We start from the raw sequence: 23,558 nt of genomic DNA, 5'->3' as shown, positions 1-23,558 counted from the left end.
GGTTTCGCTGTGACAGAAGCGACACCGCGGGAGGAGATCACCGGGGCCAGCTGTCCAGGTGCTGCAGATCTGCCAGTCAGCAGCGTGAAGGTGAAGTTAATTGCTGGTTTTGGTGAGCGGGGGACGTAGCTTTAAAGCCAGGCTGCTCGTGAGGATGTGTGCCGAGACATGACAGCAGAGTGAAGACGCCGCTCGTCCACAAAAGAGGAAAACGGCGTGATGAGGACATGAAGACCTCACTGTCCTGAAGTACTAAGTTCCCTTTGTGCTGCAAAGGACTGCACTACACAGACCTGGCACTGGGGGCAGCATTGAGGCATAACATTATAACACAGCACTGCCACAGCCTGGCCTAACACATGCATTGATTCTGGTCCTCGGCAGTGAGACATGGCGTGTGTGATGGCCCTCAGGAAACTGCGTCACGAGGATCTGCTGAAGTTCTTTTGACAGGAAGTTAAGGGAGTGGAACCAAAGACTGGGGCCTGTGTCCAAGTGTCTCTTGTGTGCAGCTGGACCACGGGCTGCAGGTCCTGCTTCGTTAGCATGTGGTGTATTGTCAGCATGACCGGAGGGTTGTTGGTTCAGTTCCTCCAGTGGTGAAATATAAACCCAAGACACATCAGCGAAGCCTGAGTCATGAGCCTTTTTTGGTGTGTCTTTGGAAATGGTCAGAAAGCTTCAGACACAAGAGGAAAGAAAGAAAGAGAGTGAGTGAGCAAGAGGGAGGGTGTAAGGAAACATGGAAGGTGAGAAGGGAGTACAGAAGGTGCAGATGAGGGAATAAACAGGTGATTTATTGCTTGCAAACACAGAGGAGTGTTTGTTTGTGTTTGTTTCACAGGTGGTTTGTGGGAAAAATAACCATGTTTGACACTTTGACAAACCCAAACTCCTGTGGCACGGTGTCTTAGTGGTTAGCACTGGTGCCTCACAGCAAGAAGGTCCTGGGATCGATTCCCGGCCTTTCTGTGTGGACTGTGCATGTCTTTGTGGGTTTCCTCCAGTTTCTTCCCACAATCAAAAACCTGTTTATTTAGGGTCTGTTCCTTTCTCTGCCCCTGAGCAAGGCAGAGTCTCTACATCTGGAGTTGGTCCCCAGGTGCCAGACTGTGGCTGCACACTGCCCCTAGTGGTTGGATTGTGTTAAATGCAGAGTACAAATTTTGTTGCATATATATATATATATTATATATATATAATATATATGCAACAAAAATATAAACGCAACACTTTTGGTTTTGCTCCCATTTGTATGCGATGAACTCAAAGATCTAAAACTTTTTCCACATATACAATATCACCATTTCTCTCAAATATTGTTCACAAACCAGTCTAAATCTGTGATAGTGAGCACTTCTCCTTTGCTGAGATAATCCATCCCACCTCACAGGTGTGCCATATCAAGATGCTGATTAGACACCATGATTAGTGCACAGGTGTGCCTTAGACTGCCCACAATAAAAGGCCACTCTGAAAGATGCACTTTTATCACACAGCACAATGCCACAGATGTCGCAAGATTTGAGGGAGCGTGCAATTGGCATGCTGACAGCAGGAATGTCAACCAGAGCTGTTGCTCGTGTATTGAATGTTCATTTCTCTACCATAAGCCGTCTCCAAAGGCGTTTCAGAGAATTTGGCAGTACATCCAACCAGCCTCACAACCGCAGACCACGTGTAACCACACCAGCCCAGGACCTCCACATCCAGCATGTTCACCTCCAAGATCGTCTGAGACCAGCCACTCGGACAGTTGCTGGAACAATCGGTTTGCATAACCAAAGAATTTCTGCACAAACTGTCAGAAACCATCTCAGGGAAGCTCATCTGCATGCTCGTCGTCCTCATCGGGGTCTCGACCTGACTCCAGTTCATCGTCGTAACCGACTTGAGTGGGCAAATGCTCACATTCGCTGCCGTTTGGCACGTTGGTGAGGTGTTCTCTTCACGGATGATGCGAAGGTGATGTGTTGCACTGCATGAGGCAAATGGTGGTCACACCAGATACTGACTGGTATCCCCCCCCAATAAAACAAAACTGCACCTTTCAGAGTGGCCTTTTATTGTGGACAGTCTAAGGCACACCTGTGCACTAATCATGGTGTCTAATCAGCATCTTGATATGGCACAACTGTGAGGTGGGATGGATTATCTCAGCAAAGGAGAAGTGCTCACTATCACAGATTTCGACTGGTTTGTGAACAATATTTGAGGGAAATGGTGATATTGTGTATGTGGAAAAAGTTTTAGATCTTTGAGTTCATCTCATACAAAATGGGAGCAAAACCAAAAGTGTTGCGTTTATATTTTTGTTGAGTATATATATATATATATATATATATATATATATATATATATATAATGTGTGTGTGTGTGTGTGTGTGTGCAATGACAGTAAAGTTTCTATTCTTTTTATTTGTTGAATATCAGATTTCTGCGTAAAGTGAAGTATGGAGGACATGAAGTGTAAACAGTGTTATTTTTAACTCAGTAGACAAGAATACTAATTGATTCACTTTTAATTATCACACTTTTTAAAATTTAATTAAAATGCTCGGTGGAGCGTCACTGCACAGCGCTGAATGTGTCATTATGACGGGGCTGCCACAGACCCACAATGCAACACTGCAGAACAATGTCGTGTTCCAGAACTCGAACGAGATAGACGACAGAGATATGATTACAAGCCTTTAAAAAAAGAGAAAACAAAACATGGTGGGGGTGGGTGCATGCATGCGTGCGTGTGTGCGTGCGTCCGTCACCACAGTGGAAGAGAAGCTGAGAGTCCTTCAGTCCAAATCAGAACTGAACCTAAAGACACTTCTGTTCAAATGAAGAGACATTTGAGGTGTATGAGGGGAAGTGTGTTCCAAAATAAATCAATAAATAAAAATTAAACAACTGGTTTTGCATATAAATCAATGTTCTATCTTCCAGGTAAGTCCAACTTATCAAAAGAGGGTTTTTGTTTGTTTGTTTTTTTAAGTCCAGATGGTCCAAAACCAGAACTTTACATTTTTTCATAATAAATCTTGGAAGGAACCAACATATTCAGGTTCAGTGGTGTCCAGTGTCCTCTGGAGGTAGAGATGTGGTGTCCAGTGTCCTCTGGAGGTAGAGATGTGGTGTCCAGTGTCCTCTGGAGGTAGAGATGTCCTGTTCAATGTCCAGTATCACCATAAGACGTGTGTTTCTTCTTGGACAGGTTGTTCAGACTTATCTGCTCTGTCAAAAATGAACTCCAAAGAGAAAGACTGAGACTTTCCTCGAGCCCATGATCACTAACAAATGACTCCACCTGAAAGGGACTTGAGATTTTTTGGAGTGTTACTCAGATGTAGCTGCTGGTTGTTGGAATTGAACCCGAACCCACTGACACTCTGTGCAGATTGATTTGGAAATGTGACTGGACGTCAAGGAGAGGAAACTTTTCTGTCACCACATTTTTGTGTCTGTCACACGTCTGATTGTATTTGTCCCTTAGGTTTTATCTGAAGAATTAAATAATAACTAGATTAGCAAGCAAATATTAAGAGCCCAAACACCCCCCACCCCCACGCCACCACGAATCCAGACCTGCCCCAAGCAGGGACCACGGAGGAGCCTGTTAAGACTGTCAGGAAAGCTCTACATGACTTTTGGAGCATATTAGAGCTCAAAATTCGTAAATCTCTGCATTGCAGTGCCATCTAGTGGTGCCAGTTCCACCAAATGTGGCACTGTGGATCTACTGAGGATGTCCATACACCCGACAAATTTTATGCCATTTGGTTTTCCCCGTTAATGAAAAAAACATGACAAATTAAACAGCGGTGCACAAGGTCCAACGGAAAGTAAAACTTGGCAACAGAGCAAAATGTTTGAAAAGTTCCAGTCCAGATTGTTCAGAGAAAAGAAGCAGAGAACATTTTAACACCAATCTGACCTTTCTCTGTGAACAATCTAGAGACAGGCTCATGTAGGGCCATTTAGCGCCAAAGTATCATAACACAAATGGGCGTGGCCTATATCCATGGAAAGAGCTCCCTCTATGGACCACAACAATATAGCGTTTTTCTGTGTGTGACACAAATTTCCCATTATAAGTTGTTCTCATCAAAATGTAGTTATTATTTATAGTACCACCTAACGTTTTTCACTTGCCATTTTTTGTATATGGCGAGTTTTTTCTGACCTCTACCAAGCCTACAAATGTAATGTTTCAAGTCTGCTTGATTTAGGCTGACAAACACTTTTTTTTGGGTGTAGAGAGAAAAAAAAAAAAAACCTAAATAGCACATAGATCCTCAGTCCAGTATGGAATAAAAGTAATGAGGTTGTGCCATCTAGTGGTGAGGTGTGTGTATTGCAGGCTCTGTTACAACATCAGATTCAGGTTGAGCGCTGGGACTTCCTCAGAGACGCTTCAGTGAAAGAGAAAAAGAGAAAAGACTGGAGCTGGTTTTTACTGTGATCCAGTGACTTTTAACGTTTCTGAAGTCTGTCTGGGTCTCGTCACTGTTGGTTCAGCTGAAACTGCAGCAGTGAGTCCGATCTCATAAGAGCTTCCAACCACCATAGATCCAATCCAAGAGAATAACAGGACCCGAGTGTGATCTGGATTTTCTGCAGCTTGTAGGCCTGGTTGAGGATTTGTCCTCTTGTTGTTTCATGAAGTCAAAGGAACAAAACTGTACTGGATCCTGGTGTAGATGGGACAGGACTAGAAGGACTGAGGGACACTGACTCCTTGTTCTGTGTGCAGTTGGAGGTATAGAGACCAGAAATGTAGAGTCCAGGTCCAGACCTGGTCCTTGTAGATTTGAGCCAGATAACATGACTCCACACCAGTGTTGTCCAAAGTTCTTAAGTCTGAGGTATTTTTCTAAACATGGAGTTCAGCGTCCCTTTGGCGATGGACAAGAACATAAAGTAGAACCAGCATCCTGACGGTCTGAGGGCATGGATCTGATGTCCGTTGGGGCTTTCAGTCGGTTGTGTGATTTTACAGGATGTGATGCTCGTACTTACTCCGTGTTCTTGTTTTTTTGGGTTCCCCTCCAGCGATGGCAGAAGTCTGGGACCCACCTGGAGCATCTGGCCTCTCGGTTCTGCCTGGACTCAGAGATGGCTCTGGATGGGATGGACTCTTCCCGAATGCTGGTCATCAGCCCTTGTGAACTGAGCGCCTACACACAGAGATGGGACGTGCCCTTCTCTTGACCCCTGGCCCTGTGACCTTTGGTTGAAGGCGCTGCACTGAGGTGGTCCTCTAACAGAAAGCTAACCGTCGTGTTGCATTGAATCCACGTTGGATGGAGAAACTAAGTGCACCTTAAATCCAGACTGGTCCAGGACTCAAACTGTTCTGTGGCAGTGGTATCTGACTGTGTGTCTCGTCATGTCTTTAGCAGGTTTTTGGACTGTTGAGAAGAATCCAGGATCTAAACCAAGCACAGCTCCAGTGTGTAGTTACTCGATGATGGCCGTTTTGTATCAGAGGACCTCAGATTTCACATCTATTCTTCTAGAGACTTGAACAAAGATTCTGAGACTCAGATTATTTATTTTGTATACTGAAATGGAAGCGCCGTGTCAGGTCTGGATCTCCAGCGGGGTTAGATCCATACCTGACACGGAACGGACGCTGAATGTCAGAATGTGGTGGAACATGGTGGACTAAATTCCTCTGAGTGTTTGAGTCTTTGTTTCTTAACAGTTTTTCTGACTGACATGTTATTGTTCGACTTGATTTCCTGTTTATGCAGGAAGGTCAGTCACAGCGGCGCCATCACTGGACAAGTACAGTCAGATGCGAGATCATTAGCAGTGGCACCTGTGGGTCACAATCCAGAACCCTGAATAATTAATACAACAAATATGCAAAGTCTGAGTCTGAAGTCAGGTTGCTAATTAATTGGACAGTGACAGACAGACAGCCACAACAGAGTTTAAATCAAAGTGTGTTGTGAAAAATGACAGGAGTTTAACCAAAAATATAGTATGAGCAATTTATGCAGTTTGTGAATTTGTTTTCATTGTGCATTTCCAAAGTACAGATGTTGGTGAAGGCTGGAAAGATTGGCGTTAATGAATCCTTTAATGAGGCAGTAATCCTTGATAGCACAGTGTGCAGTTAGAAGGGCAGCACGGTAGCTTAGGGGTTCACACTTGCCTCAGCAAGAAAGGGTTTATTTCCCACCTGTGGCCTTTCTGTGTGGAGTTTACATGTTCTCCCTGTTTTTGTGTGGGTTTCTCCGGGTGCTCCAGTTTCCTCCCACATTTAAAGTCAAGCAGGTCAGGTTGATTGGAAACATTACAATTGTCCAGATCTCCCTTGCAAAAGAGGTCTTGATGTCAGTGGGACTAATCTGGCTAAATAAAGGTTAAATAAAACAAATTTTTAGAAAATAAACTAGGAGGAAATAAACTGCACCACTCTGACAGATTAATGTCATATGTGGTCTACAAATCCAACTTTGTATCACAACAATCACAACAGTTGATTAGAAATGGTGTTTACTGCTGCTCAGTTAGCAAAATATGCTGGAATGTTCCTCAAATGGACTTGCACTCTCAGTGAAAGACCTAAATGTAAGACCTGCCGTGACGATCGGGGAGTTGGTGGGTCTTAAGAAGTGAGTGAGCACTAGTGTCTTTGCGCAAACAGCTCAGAATCAGAATGCTTGTCACTAAACACTCTTTCAGTAAATGTAAGCGCTGATCAAAATCAGAGCTACATAAAGGATTTCAAACCAAAGATCAAAATGATGGACCCGGCTGTAGGAACATAGTGCACTCAGACATTTGTAGTTATTTGACTGTACAGTACCACAGCGTGTGTGTTTCAGAGTGTTAGCTGTAAAAGCAGCTGTAAGTGTAAATATAATTGTGAAATGCCTTGAATGACAGCTGGAAGTCAACACTCCAGGAACATCTGGATTATGTTCTTTCAGTTCCACTGTGGTGTGCAGAGGTCAAAGGTCAAAACACTGTCACTGTCCAGATAGTTATGGACCCGACTATGCAAATGTAAATCGGCCATTGTGGTTGTTAAAAAAAAGAACATGAGTGTAACCTATTTGCAAGCAGGAAATAATCATCTCAGTATTTTAACTAGCAGCAGTGAAAGACTCTTTACTAGCAAACTGGTAAACTATAAACAACATGTCAGGCCGTGGAGCTCCTGAAAATCATCGGCTTTCAACATAATCTATTTAATAAACTTGTAAAGTGACGACTGAAGTGACTGACTGCACATATCACATTTTAATGACGGATCCTGACATGAACGATTCACGAACCCCAACCTTCTGCCCAGAATGTCAAAGTGCATCTTTGTAGCTGAAATGTGAAGAAACCAGAGGTTGTTCAACAAACACCGGGAAACAGGATGAGATGTGAGTGTCTGCTGTCAGGTTTTAAAGTCAGTTGATATGCTGATGACACGCTGCGTTCTGGAGATGACCCACAGAGGCTCCGAGTCAACAACACGAGTGGTGACACAAAGACGCCGCTGCAGCGACTGGACCGAGCGGGTTCTGCTTCTTCTCCTTTGCAGATTTGCTGCTTACAGCAGAAGCACAAGTGACAGCACGACGTCCCATGTTTGGGCAGAACCCTGGTTCCAGGAAAACTTCAGCAGATGTTTTGGAAAGAAGGAAAAGGTCAATGGATGGAATTCCAAGCAGAAGCGGTAAAGAGGTGAGAGAAACAGTCAGGTGACGGGTGTCCCAAGAAATGAGCACAAACATGAATGATCTGTAGCAGAACGTGGCATGTTCCCATCAACCCCGGCGTGCTGGGGTCAAAAGTCAGCACATATCTGCTGTGTGTGAATATTGTCTGTTTTCTGTAATTTGAATGGAGATATGTGATTTATGATGCGTGTTCATGTGTATTTCTGAGCATTTTCCACTGCACCATTTTGATATGCTGTTAAACTGCTGAATAAAGGTTTATAGAGCCATCACATGGTGATGATTGACAGCTGTGGCAGGATGATGGTCGCTCACGTACAAGGCGTTCAGTGATGTTTAATCAACACAAATTCAAAGTATTCTGCTTAAATCATATTTTCTTGTATATAGTATTGCATGCAGCTTAGAATGTGACCGATACTGGATGTTGTGGTGCCGATAGCGATGTGTTGGCGAAAGGCTCATATTGATCACGCTGTAATGCAAATATGATGACAATCCAGTTTGAACCCGATGACTTCTACAGGTGCCATTCCAGGTATTGTTTCAGCTGGCGTATTACTGTGAATCCTGTTAACAACTGTACACCAGCACTAATAAAAGTACTTAAACAACTGTTAGTGGGGAAAAACCTACCTCACTGTCATCGTTATGGGGGGGGGGAATCTATCAAGGATCCAAATCCAGGTGTGAGGTCATGTGATGTTGAAGGATGGAAGCAGGAAGTTGTGAGTAGGTTCCAGGTCTGGTCTGGGAGCAGGTGTTGGCGCCACACACAGGTGCATCAATACTGAACGCCAACGAGCACTTCAACCCTTTGTCTTGGAAGTAACGTTTGTCCGCTACAGATCTGTGAATCACAGGTGGGTCAGAATCAACCATCCAGGAAGAATCACAAGCACCAAAGACTTGGACCAGCATGATGGAGGTGGTGTTACAGAAGAAATCCCAAATGGAACCATCACGTCCATGTTTACATGGTTCACCTGTAAACCTGTTGCAGCGTCATCTTGAATTCTGTCCAGATGATGTCAGGCACACTGAGTAGACCGCAGTCCACAGGATTTGTTGTGAGTACTTGAGGAAACCACATGTCTACAGTCAGGTTCAAAACTGGCCACTTGTTCAGGAGTGTTTTACCCCAAGAACATGATCAGTTTCCTGTGTTGGACATTCAACATTTCAGTACCATGTCCAGTGGTGTTGCTCTGGACCCCAGAGCTAGAATCCAGCTATTTGTAATCCCTGACTTGAGACTTTTTTGGAGTAGTGTCCCTGAACTGCAGTTTGTGTCCACAGCTCTGTCCCCTCCAGGCTTCCTTGGATCTATCCCTGATGTTATCAATGTTGGCAAAATGTCTGTACAGTTGGAACTAATATGGGTGACAGGTCCCAGGCTTCAGATCTGGACTGTCTCACACCTGTTCATTCATGGTGACTGTAATTAGTTGTGAAGCTTTCTGGATTGTTGTTTTCTGCAAACGTTGACTTTATTTTCAGCTCAACCTTTGTTGTGGATGGCGTTGAAGTGTTGTCTAAGCAGGTGAGCTGAGCACAAGGTTGTTACTGTCACAGTACAGAAATTAAACTCATCAATCTAAGATATGTTCCTGCAGGTAAAAGGGGGCGGGGCTTTCACCTTGAGACAGACAGGTTAAGACATGAAACGCACTACAATTCCCAGTCATGTTAATGGCAACATGACACTTAACTGACTAAACCAACTGAAGTTAAAAATAAAATAAAATTGTAGCATACACTCCGTCGTGCTGAAGAACGAGACTTATGAATTATTACATTTAATGGCAGTAAACCCTTAATTTCACTGTAAGAGCTGAGGACACAAAAAAACGGTGTAAGCTAACAAAAGCTAACATCCACACACTTAAACTGTCAAAAAATCTTAGCAAGCGAACTCTACAAATGTACATATTTGGTAACACAAATATTCAAACTGTTTTCTTATTGACATATTAATGTACCCTGGTCCTCTAACGAGGAGGCAGCTAAGAATTAAATACATTTTTATTTTGCTCTGTAACTTTTCTTCCACCATCTTTCTTAATGCTGTTAAGCTGACTAGCGCCAACAGTTAAAAATAGGAAGTACTCTGCAAAATAAAAGCATTGAATCTCAAACAGGAAGTTAACCGTAGCTGATAATAAAGGCAATAAGAGCCTAATTAAAATACAAGCAAAGAAATAAATGTACTTAGAGTTACTTACACCAATAAATCATTAACAGTAACAACACTGTTGAACTAACATGAAACACTAATATTTAAAATCCAAAACTCTCATGGTGCATTGGAGCATAACAATTGACATTCTTAGGGGCCACGGGCGATCGCTACGTTTCAGTGCTGCACTGCCATGATTGTAGTCCTGTCAGCACTCCGTTCTTACTGAAGTGTGGAAGCAGAACAAGAAAACTACAAGTCCCAGCGTGATGGCAAAGAACACAGGGCATGGATGGTGCATTTGTGTACCTTAGGGAAATTGTAGTTTTTTAGTTTAATGTGTAATGTGTTTAAAAAAAAATGGTTTGTGGCCCTGTGACAGACTGGCGTCCTGTCCTGGGTGTACCCCGCTTCAAGCTCAGTGACTGCTGAGAGTAAGAAGTTGAAGATTGTGTGTGTGTGTGGTGGTAAACATTTTTCTCCCAAAAAGTTTTAAAGAAAATGTTTTAAAATATGTTCTTTATATGCATTTGGAGTTTCAGTCTGAAAAGAAAAATACAAGAAGATTGAAATTAGCTGTTAACAGAAAACAAGAGGGAAAAAAAAGAAGATGGAACTGTTGTTTAGTGTCCCTGAAGGCAGCACATATGCACGGCGCTTAATGTGACGTAGAGTGTGACGTATGAAGTGAAACGGCGGATTTCAGCCTGAATTCTGGTGGTTGCAGGTTAGTGGTTGTATTTTTATATATTACAATAAAAATGATACAGATTTGTAGCGTCTGTGGCGTTTAAGAGCCGAGCCGTGAAGCGCGCGAAGCCTCCGCTGTGACGTAGCTAGCTAAGGTCTAAAAACAACCGAAAGTTATCTGGCTGCAAATAACCAGGTTTTCAATTCAGTCTGACTGCAGCTGAGATATCCGAAATAATGTCTGAATATCAGCAAAATTTAAGTTTCGATGCAGTGTTTAAGCGAATGAAGCTGTTTAAAAGCGAGACAAGAGAATGGACTGAAAACGGTCCGAATCCCGGATTAAGACTCGTAGAATCCGGTCATCTTGTGTTTGGAACTGTTACATGTAATAAATGAAAAGAAAGAAAGAAAATGAAACCGAATGACTGAAATTGAATGTGAAAGTGGTGTTTCAGTCAGCATGTACGTCGGACGGCCTGTAGGGGGCAGTGTTCGACCTTTATAGTCTGAATGTAACATTTTAGACCAGAATCTACAAAAAATCATAGATAATTAGAAATTGTCGACTTTTTCTAACTTCATAAAATTCCTCTTTCTGAAAGTTGTTTTTAAGTGTGTAAATGGACTGACCCCACAGGTGAGGTGTCAGATCTTTAAACAGCTGGACACAGAGCATAGTTATTTAAGATAGAAAGCAAACAAAACTGTCGAGTTTGAAGGATGCAGGAGAACATTTGGAATTCTTTACCATCAGAAATTAAATGGTAAATGGACTGCATTTATAAAGCGTTTTTCCATCTGCATCAGATGCTCAAAGCGCTTTACAATAATGCCTCACATTCACCCTGATGTCACTGTGCTGCCATGCAAGGTGCTCACTACACACCGGGAGCAACTATGGGATTAAGGACCTTTCCCAAGGGCCCTTAACAATTTTCTGGTCAGGCTGGGATTTGAACCAAGCATCATCTGGTCTCAAGCTTAACGACTAGAGCATCACCTCCCCTGAATTAAACCCCAAACAGAACTAAAGAGGTTTAGTTTGGAAGGTAAACATGAGCTTAAGCAGCAGCAGAAATGTGAACATCAATTAATTATTTTTACCAATGTGTAATGTTCAAGTTAATTTGTTTAAATGTTTGATTTACAGCTGCAACTGTTATGTCTTCATGCTATGTGTTTATTGTATTATTCACTATTAGTATCATAGAATTGTATAACATTTAGTATGTTTTATTGTATTCTAAAGCCTGAGCAGAGACAGAGGCTGCCAATTAGCTGAACATCTTATATGCCTCACATTTTCCAATAAAATGAAAAAACCAGAATATTGACTTTTAATAAGAAATCAATCAGAATGAATATGATAGAGTAACAACTGAGTGATAGTTGGAGCTATAGTGCTGATAAATGAATAATTTTTGTTTTAGCAGACATGACATGAGTTGTAGCTCCTCCATCAGCTGTTTTGCTCTTCCTCCTTGCAGTCACCCCATGTTCCTGCGTCGGTTGACCTCCTACTGCAATTGCGTCCTTCCTCAAAGCCATCATACTCGCTGCAGCACCTCCTCTGCTGCCCATAGCTCCCATTTCTTTCCTGGTCCTTCATGGTTAGCGGTGCTCGGATTTCCTCCGTCGCCTCCTTCTGTCCTCCACAGCGTCCGTTATTCATTGTACACCTCCATCAGGGTCACGATGGAGCAGCCTGACAGAGGGCCTTCGTACAAACGGAGGAGGAGCGTAGAGGAGAACAGTGGACCTGGAGGAGGAGGTGTCAAGAGGGAGCAATTTCAGATGGGTGTCGAACCAGTCCCGGATGGAGCGAGCAGAAGACGTGCGGAACAGTGGACGTCGGACAGAGTTCCACCTTGTCACCCTACAGGCAGTACAAGCAGCAAACCAAAATCCAGTCATCGGGAGTCACCAGATAAACCCCAGTCCAAAGATCAGGTGGCAGAGAAGCAGGAGAGACGCAGCCCAGATAGAACAGGACACCAAGAGGAACTGAGTGACAGCAGTGTTCAGAGTAGATTGGGACTGTGGTCCAAGCAGCCAGAAGAACAGGCGGCGGGAGCCAGCAGGTGGCACAGTACACGTGGAACCCTTGCAGGCATCACGCAGCAGGACATTGTCAGACCTGTGAGACGTAAGTTTAAGTTGTGGAATTCAGTGTTTGTTTCAAGGGGGAAAAATGTAAAGCATTCATGGTGGGTTCAGTCTCTGTCCAAGATCATGACGGATGAATGAGACTGACTGTTGTCTTCCTGTCGTGTCTTTTTATTTGCAGCTCTTTTGAGACGCTGGGAAACATGTCCTGCATGCAGTGTTGACCTCCAGCCACCAGAGGATAGTAAAGCATTTGATTTCTCAGTGCTGTGCTACAACATATTGTCTCAGGATCTGTTGGAGGACAACTTGTCCCTGTACTGGCACTGCGATCCAGCCATCCTGGCCTGGGAGTACCGGCTGCCCCGGCTGCTGGCGGAGATCCAGTTGTATGACGCTGACGTGAGTTAATGACGTCACGATGATGTGAGGCGTGTGTTGTAGTTGGGATTTACAGTGAAGACTGGATGCTTATTTTTCAGATCCTGTGTCTGCAGGAGGTTCAGGAAGACCACTATGAAAAGCAGATCAAACCTGCTCTCCAGGCTCAGGGTATGGTGTAATCAACAAACAAACAAACAGGCAGCAAGCAGTCTGTGAGAAGGGAAAACACGTTTTAATTGATGTTGCAGCTGTAGAAGTCTGAGCTTAGGTTGTGGGAAGAAGTGGTTAGAAGCAGGAGCTGAAATGTGGTTTAGCCCTCAGTGATGGCCTGTGAAGGTGCCAAAGCAATATTCAGTGCAGCCTCAGTAGGTGGGGGCCATCTATGGTATCAGATGGGTGCCGAAGTGGATTTCTGCTGTCTTGTGCAAAACATGGGTGAGGATTGTGGCACTATGGGGGAGGGAACCAAGAGCCGGTACTGGCTCTGCTGTGATTGGTTGTTTCTAAAGAGTGAGATTTGATTGACAGGCCTGCTGTTGTTTGTTTCCTCCCCTGTGGTAACAAAAGTCTTCCCCCAAGTTTCATGTGAGAGAGCAGAAATGTACTGCGTGTAAGTACAACTCAACTTTGACACAGCAGAGGTGTGCTGATCACATTTGTTCCCTGTCACAGCAGTTTTTAAGCCTTGCTCGAGGACCAGTTTCTGAGTGTGCGAGTGCGCAGAGATACTTGGTGCACTCGCAGGTCGTATCTACGCATGTGGGAAAAAATATATTACGACTGAGTGCATGTTTTCGGCACTGATGTGATGCCATAACCGTCCCAGAGTGCTGCTGTTGAAGGTGTGGAGTAGTTTAACATGTTGAAAGTTTGGTGTTTAATGTGAAGGTCAGACAAGGTTCATTTTGTAGACTGTTATTGTTGTTGCTATAATATATGAATAAAAATAAACTAAAATAAATGACTGTGTGTGCGAACATAAACTTTTACACCGTGTGCTTTTGTCGTACAGTTAGAGTTGGTACCGAGTAAAGTGATAGAAATTATCATACAGTGTCTGGCCAGCTTCAGGGTGAATACTGCCATGAACACTACTGGCCAGTAGATGGCAGTGAAAACCTGCCAAAACAAAAATCCAGATAATCCATGTCAGCTACGTTTAAGATGCAAACACAATAACCCAGAGAATATATTCACGAGAGTTTTAGGCACTAGAGTTTAACGCTGTTGTCCGTGGAGCCTGATCAGAGCGTCTCAAATGCATTTCTCCTGTTGTGAATGTACTGAGATTAGCCTACCCTACCCATAATGCATTGGGCACACTAAAATCTTTAAAATTAGCACATTACTGTAAAACTAAAATGTATATCTGATATTTTCACTTTGTAAAACTTCAGATGTGACATTAATGTTAATAACTTGTCTGAAGTTAGTTTAAAATTTGAACCATAAGTTAAAAATGTATGCCTCTGGATGACTTGGGTGATATTGGCCATGTATCAGTATGAGGTTCAAAGAAAGTAGGTTTTTTTGTGACCAGTTCTCCTTTGGCTGCAGAGGAGAGAGCGGTTTCTTCCTGAAGCAGCTCTGCTGTGTTTGCAGAGGGTAGAACTACACATCTGCTACGCAACATTTAACAGGTAGATGCTCAACTGATTTAAAATGTTATAAATGTATGTAGCTTTTCAGCTTTGGTTACCACGTTAACAGTCGAAAAATGATTGGACAAAAATCTACTGGAAGGTAATTAGTGTGATAATGGTTTAGACAGTTATCTGGAAAGATAATCAGATAATGAAACCATTCTCTTTGATAATTATGGGATTATTGGAACTGTGGCCACCACTGTTTGTGTGTGCGTTTCAGGTTACCAGTGTGAGTACAAGAAGAGAACTGGGAGGAAACCAGACGGCTGTGCTATTGTCTTCAAAAGTTCCCGCTTCTCTCTGTTGTCCTCCAATCCTGTGGAGTATTTTCGCTCTGGTGACAGGCTCCTGAACCGGGACAATGTGGGCCAGATAGTGTTGCTGCAGCCAGCGGGTATAGCGGGTCATCGGGACTTGCCGTCCTTCATCTGCGTCGCTAACACTCATCTCCTGTTTAACCCGCGGCGCGGTGACGTCAAACTGGCCCAGCTGGCGATCCTGTTGGCCGAGATCAGTCGCTTGACGGGCCTCCCAGCCGGATCCCACAATCCGGTTGTCATATGTGGGGATTTAAACTCCACCCCCTGGAGTCCTCTGTACAACTTCCTGACCACTGGGCACCTCCAGTATGAGGGGATGCAGATAGGCATGGTGAGAGAGGTGCAGTGCATCTGGAAAGTATTCACAGTACCTAACGTTTTCCACATATAATGTTACAGCCTTATTGTAAAAAGTATTAATTTTTTGTTTTTCGCTCACAGTTGTACTGTTAACACCCCATAATGAAAACATTAAAGAATGTTTTTATTTTTTTTCCAATTTGAGTAAATGTATAAAAAAAAATGGTTTGAAATCACATGTACATAAGTATTCACAACCTTTGCTCAATACTTTGTTGATGTACCTTTGGCAGCAATTCCAGCCTCAAGTCTGATTGAATATGATGCCACAAGCTTGGTGCACCTATCTTTGGGCAGTTTGGTCCATTCCTCTTTGCAGCACCTCTCAAGCTCCATCAGGTTGGATGGGGAGCGTCGGTGCACAGCCATTTTCAGATCTCTCCAGAGATGTTCAGTCAGATTCAGGTCTGGGCTCTGGCTGGGCCACTCAAGGACATTCACAGAGTCTTTTGATATCTTGGCTGTGTGCTTAGGGTCACTGTCCTGCTGAAAGATGGTCAAGAGCAGGTTTTCATCCAGGATGTCTGTACATTGCTGCATTCATCTTTCCCTCAATCCTGACTAGTCTCCCAGTTCCTGCTGCTGAAAAACATCCCCACACCATGCTTCACTGTAGGGATGGTGCCTGGTTTCCTTCAAACATGACACCAAACAGTTCAATCTTTGTCTCGTCAGACCAGAGAATTTTGTTTCTCCTGGTCTGAGAGTCCTTCAGGTGCCTTTTGACAAACTCCAGGTGGGCTGCCATGTGCCTCTGTCTGGCCACTCTACCATACAGGCCTGATTGGTGGATTGCTGCAGAGATGGTTGTCCTTCTGAAGGGAATGCTGGAGCTCTGACAGAGTGACCATGGGGTTCTTGGTCACCTCCCTGACTAAGGTCCTTGTCCCCTGATCGCTCAGTTTAGATGGGTGACAAGCTGTAGGAAGAGTCCTGGTGGATCTGAACTTCTTTTATGTGCAGATGATGGAGTCCACTGCGCTCTTTAGGACCATGAAATGTGCAGAAATGTTTCTGTACCCTTCTCCAGATTTGTGCCTCATTGTGTCTGAGGTCTACAGACATTTCCATTAGACTTCATGCTTGGTTTGTGCTCTGACTGTCAACCGTTTTGAAATCATGTCCAACCAACTGAATTTATTGCAGGTGGACTCCAACTAAGCTGTAGAAACATGAAGGATGATCAGTGGAAACAGGAGGCACCTGAGCTCAATTTTGTGAATACTTATGTACATGTAACTTAGTACTTATTGTATATGACGCATTAAAATGAATTAACTCCATTTAGGAATCAGCCTGTAACATAAAATAAATGTTTTGTACATGGGCTTCCAGAATTTGTGTGGGTATTTTAAATGCAGTATGTGTTGGCAGGTGTCTGGTCAGGAGGACCCGCCCAGAGGTCATGATATCCTCATGTGTCCCATCTGGTGCCAGAGTTTGGGAATAAACCAGAAGTGTCAGTATGAGAACATGGGCTCAGCCACAGGTATGCCCATTAGAGATCATTCAAGGTGATGCTTTGGACAAGTCCAGTGTTTGTGTTGTATTGAATTTGCTAGGTCTGCATGTTTGCACCAGTGAGGATGGCTACCGTAGCGAAAATGACAACTAGAGCCATTGGTCAACAGTTTAGAAAGATATGGGGTTGAATTGGGGTCGAAGGGTAGGTAGCTCCAGTACATATGGGATGCGTTTAGAATTTGTCTGTGGTGGGTGGGGGGAAATGTTGTAGTGGTGCTAAGTTTACATACCCTGGTGGAATGTAGGAGTTTGTGAGAATGTGGTTGATGATAAAAACTTATTCTGTCATGGTTATTGGTTGGGTGAAGACATTGTAAAGCAACTGTGTTTACTCCTGTCAAGTCTTATTGAGAAGTAGGGCAGCATTTTGTCAGTTATGATACTTGATTTTGGATATCTGCCAATAGTGATATTATTCTGATACCAGCAGTTAGTTGGTTTGTTTTGTAGTGATCAGCTCTTCCCCCTCCTCCTCTTGCTCACATGGTTTGTCTTAATGCAAACAGGAAAAGTTTAGGAACTTATTGGAAACATGAGGCTTTTTAACAGCAAAATAAACTGTTAATTTGTGAATGTATCATAGCATAGGAGTAGTGTGTTATATTTAGAAAGATGTAGATGGAGTTGTTGTAGTTTCACTCTGTGGTGTGTGTGTGTGTGCTCTGTGTTGGTTGTGGGGGGGGGGGTTGAGAGCAGCAAGCAGTTTCAGCAGAAACATAGATGTTCCTGTATGGGATAACTGTACAGGTTGGCAGGGAAATGTAGAGGGATGAATTATGTGTGTATTGATAAGTGATAGTGATATTTGAGGGGATTGTTTGCAACCTCAATGTCAACAGAAACAACCCAAATGGATGTGATCCAAGGTTGACATACCCCATTTGTTAATACTATCTGTTGGCCCCTTTAACAGCAGTGATAGTGTGTTCTTGTCAAAACCCCTCCAGTGCCTGTAAAATCCTGGCTTGTCTTGCATGAACTGTATGTCTCAGATCACCCCAGTTGGAGTCAATGACAGGTGGACTTGGCATAGATTTGTGGATAGTTGTTATGTTGAAAGCAAAAGTTCCTGCAGTATTTCCTGATAACATGCTGCGTTCATGCAGCCATCCCCAAAACATCAGCGAGTGACCTCAGTGTTTCACAGTAGGAATGGTGTACTTGTTGAGTACTGGGTGTTGGCCAAAAAGTAAATGTTGTTGTCCTCAGTCCAAATGACTGTGTGGCTTGTGTCTGTGCTGTTTGGTGTATATTGTAAGTGGGATTCATAGTGGCACTGGCATAGTAATGGCTTTGTGACTCCACCATGTGCCTTGTTATTGTGCATGGTGAAAGAGGTGTGATTTGTGTTGGTGTGTATAAGTGTGGTTTGGTTCCAACAGAATCTGTCACTGTTAGTGTTGTGGTTAAAAGTGGAGTTTGGCCTGATGTGGGTTTTGATGCTCACCCTGTGTTGTGAAAGTATTGTTCAGCGTTCCCACAGCAGATCCAAAGTGGATGTGCAGGTAGATTTAGCAGATGTCTGACAGTAGATGGGGTCTGTGATGGCAGCTGACATGATGTCCAGGGGTGGGTTTGTGAATGTAGTGTTAGTATGTATAGAGTGGTGAGTGTAGTTTGAAATGCAGTTATGTAGAAAGAGGGAGTGAAATCCTGCTCCCAAGGTGATGGATTTCGGTGGATAAAATGTGACAGTTAATGTGCAAGGTAGAGTGAGGGAGGGGTGGTGGTGATGAGGTGTGTTTTAGAACTTGATTTTAAGTATGTGAAGTAGAAGCAAAGGAGAAAGTGTTGGTGCTGTTGTTTAGGGAAGAGAACACGCTAAGGGGCCTCAGGTTATTGTCATAGTGTAGGACTGCTTTTTTGCATTATATCTCTAAAATTAGAAAGGTCTTGTCTCAGAGTGATGCTGAAAAACTAATTCATGCATTTATTTCCTCTAGGCTGGACTATTGTAATTCATTATTATCAGGTTGTCCTAAAAGTTCCCTGAAAAGCCTTCAGTTAATTGAAAATGCTGCAGCTAGAGTGCTGATGGGGACTAGAAGGAGAGAGCATATCTCACCCATATTGGCCTCTCTTCATTGGCTTGCTGTTAATTCTAGAAGAGAATTTAAAATTCTTCTTCTTACTTATAAGGTTTTGAATAATCAGGTCCCATCTTATCTTAGGGACCTCGCTCTCAGCCTGCAGGCTTACTTGTAGTTCCTAGGGTTTGTAAGAGTAGAATGGGAGGCAGAGCCTTCAGCTTTCAGGCTCCTCTCCTCTGGAACCAGACACCTTCTCTACTTTTAAGATTAGGCTTAAAACTTTCCTTTTTGCTAAAGCTTATAGTTAGGGCTGGATCAGGTGACCCTGAACCATCCCTTAGTTATGCTGCACTGTATGCACCACTCTGCATTTAATCATTAGTGATTGATCTCTGCTCCCCTCCACAGCATGTCTTTTTCCTGGTTCTCTCCCTCAGCCTGGTTCTGCTGGAGGTTTCTTCCTGTTAAAAGGGAGTTTTTCCTTCCCACTGTAGCCAAGTGCTTGCTCACAGGGGGTCGTTTACATAATTATTGTATGGCCTTGCCTTACAATATAAAGCGCCTTGGGGCAACTGTTTGTTGTGATTTGGCGCTATATAAAAAAAAAATTGATTGATTGATAGTGGTTGACAGTCCAGGCTGAGAGTTCTGTCTGTAATGGACGGTGGTGGCGTTTGTAGTTTGTGGAAAGCAGAGCTGTGTTGATGAGGATGGTAGTAGTTGGCTGGAGTGGTGACATGTGGTGACTCTGGAAGAAACAGGATGCTGCTAAGTGTCACGTGTAACTGTGTGCACAAGTGAGCCTGACTCCATGTTTGGTCAGACATGTTGTGAACGGTTTAGTCCTGTTTGACGTGTGTGTGCGGTGAGTTCCTCCTGGTTGTGGGTTTAGATGTTATGGACTGAGCAGGTGTCATGTGTGTGACAGGTGGGAAGAGTGTTGATTGGCTGTAATGGTTTGTTGTGGTGTTCAGTAGTTTTAGTATGTATGAGTCAATTGTTAGTTTCTAGATGATTGTATCAAATGAAGTACATTGTAGGTCAGACTGTATTTGGTAGATGTGATTGTTTTTTTTTTGCCCTGTGTGTGTCAGGAGTGCCCTGTGATGTGATGGTTGAAGACATCAGTGGCCTGAACAGGTGAGGTACATGTGGTTGGACATGAGGACATGGTGATGTGTGTAGTGTGACATGAAGTTGTTTGCATGTGTGTGTGTTTGTGCAGGTGTGAGCTCCAGCATAGTCTGAAGCTGCAGTCGTCCTACCAGCACATGTTGAAGTCTGATGGCAGGCAGGAGGTCACCACCTGTCACTCCCGTGGAGCCATGACTGTGGATTACATCCTGTTCACTCCAGGTAGTGTATGTTTTTGTGGGTCTTGGCAATAAAATGATGCTTTTCAATGCTTTTATTGAATCTGTTTTAGCTTTTTCTTTGGTGGCATGGTTTGGCAGTTTGACATTGAAGGATAGGAACAGACCGAGTCACATCATTAAATGGTCCAGTCGGTTGATTGGTGAATCGCAGCTGAGTTTAGAGTCCCAAGGTGTAGAACAAAATGCTACAGGAGTAGTTTTGTCCCAGCAGCAATTGTGCAACTGAACACATCTTAGTAGGTTTGCATTTAGATATTTATATACTTATTTACCCTTTGCACACTAGTTTTAAGCTGACCATCTTTTTAGTGGTTTTTATTGTTGTTGTGTTGACTAACATGGATGCCTTTTTTCTGTTTGCTGCAAGCCAAATCTACGTACGGGTACAAATGAAGTTACCTGAACCTAAAAGGTTGTGATGGATAATGTTGAGTCCAGTAGTAGTTGTGGTTAATCAGGAGTGAGTGTGCAAATCATTTGTAGGTGTTTTCACAGTGACTGATGCAGGGAAGTCAAATGTCTGCTCGTTTCTCATCAGGCCTCTTTATGCTGCAGGGAGCCTTTGAAGCAAAGATGTTGCTTTGTCTTTAGTATTGTGTAAAAATGTGTTGCCTTCTAAAGCCTTAAGAGCATATGTACCTGTTTGGGCAGGGGTGGGCAACCTTTTTGGAAATGAGATGTACTGAGCCATATGGAATGCCACAGTGTAGCCATAATGTAAGAACACAATTTTGTGGTAGGTTTTAACAATAATTATGCATCATATAAGTAATTGTGCAGGGTGGAAAAGGATAAGCACAAGTAGGCCTTGGAGTGGCCTCAAGTAGGAAAAGTTGTTGGCTACCTTAGTGGGACTTCTGTCCCAGAGAGGAGGCAGCTGGTCTCTTATAGTCGGGACAGTAGGAGCTGTAATCAGGCATGCAGACACTGTCTGTCTGCATTAGAGTTCAGATGTGGACATTCATGTCAAGTGGTGCTGTGGATTAGAGGTCAATGTGAGGATGCAGGTTGAAGAGTGATGGCACTTTGGATGATATGTAGTCCATCAATATTTTCCCCAAATGGGAAACGGAAAACTCTCCACAGGCTGTTTGGATGCAAAGTCAGTGAAGTGTTTGTGGGTGATTGTTAGACTATGGGCACTTATGTCCTTTGATCATATTGTATGACAAACAGAGAAAGAGGGGAAATGTCACACTTTTATAGTTATCTTTACAATGAAAAAGTGTGTTAAGACATTTCTTCTAGTAGTCTGATGACTTTTCACCTTTTTTCAGCATCATTATATGCAAATATTGCCATTTTGTGCTTTTTCTAAAGTTTTAAAATATCTATAAAATCATCAAAACATAATGGGGGTATTCAATGTCATACAACTGTTGTTGTTTTTTTTGTTTAACAAAATGTAGTTGTCCCACACTGTTGCTGTAATTTCCACCACAGCACAGTTTGTATGAAAGATTGTTTGGGTAGTTTCTATGGAGATAAACAGTGACATCAGAGCACATGTATATAGTGCCAAATCAGAAACAGTTGGCTGCAAGGCGCTTTATATTTTAAGGCAATGGTGTGGTGGAAATTACATTTACAAGGCCAATAGTGCCTGTAGTTAAAGAATCACCCATGTGATCTTTAGTATGTGGACTCTGAGGCTCCACAGTCTGGACTTGTGGTTAAGTTATGAGTGCATGTGTGGAAAGTTCAGGAGGGCACACTGTTGCAACCAGCTTGATAGCATGTGGAATATGTTTTTAATGTTGCTTTCAAATGCCAAAGCTGTGCACATTCAGCATGAATTAAACATTTCAGTATGTGTTTAATTAAAGGATGTGCAGGAGCAGAAAAGATCCCAGCAGTGTGGCTGAGGGTTGGTTAAGGGGTCAAAAAACCAGCACTTGTGTACTGTGTCAGTGGTGTTATGTTACTAAGTCATCTAGGGATTTTTAACACAATTATCCAAAGGGGTTATAGAGATAAGTGTACAGATGACTGACACCATCATCACCAAGGGAGTGTTGAATGGTGGGGTGGGAATTTACAGAACGTTTTTGTTGTTTGCTCAGCAGTTGCTTGTGGCAGGTGTGTGGTTTTTGTTTTGTTCAAATTTTGTTTTTTTGGGGGGGGGGGGGGGGGGGGGGGGGGGGGGGGGGTGTCATTGTATCCACCCAAAAGATTAATTTGGGTGTGTATAAGTAGCCTGAGCTGAGTGAAGAAGAGCCCCTCACCTACCTTAAAACAAAAATCCAAGTAAAGGAGCAGTGATGTGCCTCTGGACATATGAGTGTAGTGCTGATGTATTCAACCATCTTTACAGTTATATTTATTGCTGCTTTTGCCAGGTTTGTGTTGTAAATCAATGTTTAAGCTCTGCTTGATTCCACAGCATGTCTTGTTCCTGGTTCTCTCTGTCAGCCCCAACAGGAGACTGCCCCTCCTTGGTTCTGTTGGAGGTTTCCTTCCCACTGTCGCCAAGTGCTTGCTCACAGGGGGTTGTTTTGACTGTTGGGGTTTTTGTGTAATTATTGTGTGGCCTTGCCTTACAATATAAAGTGTCTTGGGGCAACTGTTTGTTCTGTCACCGGTTTTTGGGACAATGTCCCAGCAAGGTTACCCGAGTTTGAAGGGGAGTTATTTTGCTCTGAAATGGAATTTAGTGTGGAAAAGTGAGCCAAGTCAGGCTGTGTCCCACAGAACTCAGTGTTGATTGGTCAACTGTTATCTGTGCTGTAATGTTTTGTAGACCAAACCACCATTATTGCCCAGTAAAACTATTTGATGGAAGTCAGTGTAGAGTACATGTCATGCCTTATGTTTGCTATGTGGTTTGTCCACAGGTGATGCCAGGTTTGGTGGTTGGATTCTCAAGCAGCAGAGGAGATTGGCCTTGGTGGGTCAGTTGGAGGTGCAGGAGGTCCATGGCCTGCCTAATTCCTGCCATGCATCAGATCATCTGCCTCTATTGACTTGTTTCCAGTTATTAAAGTAACTCATGTAATGTTGTGGTGTCTCACTCATTACAGGCAGAATAAACTTAAACTTAAACTTAAACTTAAACTTAAACTTAAACTTAAACTTAAACTTAAACTTAAACTTAAACTTAAACTTAAACTTAAACTTAAACTTAAACTTAAACTTAAACTTAAACTTAAACTTAAACTTAAACTTAAACTTAAACTTAAACTTAAACTTAAACTTAAACTTAAACTTAAACTTAAACTTAAACTTAAACTTAAACTTAAACTTAAACTTAAACTTAAA

At 43.0% G+C, this 23,558-nt stretch overlaps 2 protein-coding genes across 3 annotated transcripts in view; both read left to right on the top strand.

The window, feature by feature from the left end:
* galnt14 (UDP-N-acetyl-alpha-D-galactosamine:polypeptide N-acetylgalactosaminyltransferase 14 (GalNAc-T14)) overlaps positions 1–5,913 on the top strand; it is a 135,436-nt gene extending 129,523 nt beyond the window's left edge. The window contains exon 15 of the mRNA XM_034161606.1: positions 5,047–5,913. Within this exon, the coding sequence (XP_034017497.1) occupies positions 5,047–5,205 (159 nt within the window). The 3' untranslated portion in view covers positions 5,206–5,913. The remainder of the gene's footprint in view (positions 1–5,046) is intronic.
* A 4,634-nt stretch (positions 5,914–10,547) lies between these two features.
* Positions 10,548–23,301, top strand: angel2 (angel homolog 2 (Drosophila)). 2 transcript variants are annotated; one of them, XM_034162625.1, is made up of 9 exons: positions 10,548–10,588; positions 12,042–12,700; positions 12,842–13,062; positions 13,143–13,212; positions 14,911–15,341; positions 16,745–16,859; positions 20,019–20,064; positions 20,150–20,280; positions 23,135–23,301. In XM_034162625.1, exons 2-9 carry the CDS (start codon positions 12,049–12,051, stop codon positions 23,284–23,286), a joined length of 1,818 nt encoding a protein of 605 aa, XP_034018516.1. In that variant the 5' UTR covers positions 10,548–10,588; positions 12,042–12,048; the 3' UTR covers positions 23,287–23,301. The 2 variants fall into 2 exon arrangements, with proteins under 2 accessions (XP_034018516.1, XP_034018515.1); XM_034162624.1 differs by lacking the exon at positions 10,548–10,588 and having other exon boundaries at positions 11,995–12,700.
* The last annotated feature ends 257 nt before the right edge of the window (positions 23,302–23,558 follow it).

The sequence above is a fragment of the Thalassophryne amazonica genome, chromosome 21 (assembly GCF_902500255.1).
Source record: "Thalassophryne amazonica chromosome 21, fThaAma1.1, whole genome shotgun sequence".
In the NCBI taxonomy this organism is placed as follows: domain Eukaryota; kingdom Metazoa; phylum Chordata; class Actinopteri; order Batrachoidiformes; family Batrachoididae; genus Thalassophryne; species Thalassophryne amazonica.
The sequence above is the reverse complement of the archived record's forward strand: the minus strand, read 5'-3'. Positions and strand labels throughout refer to the sequence as shown.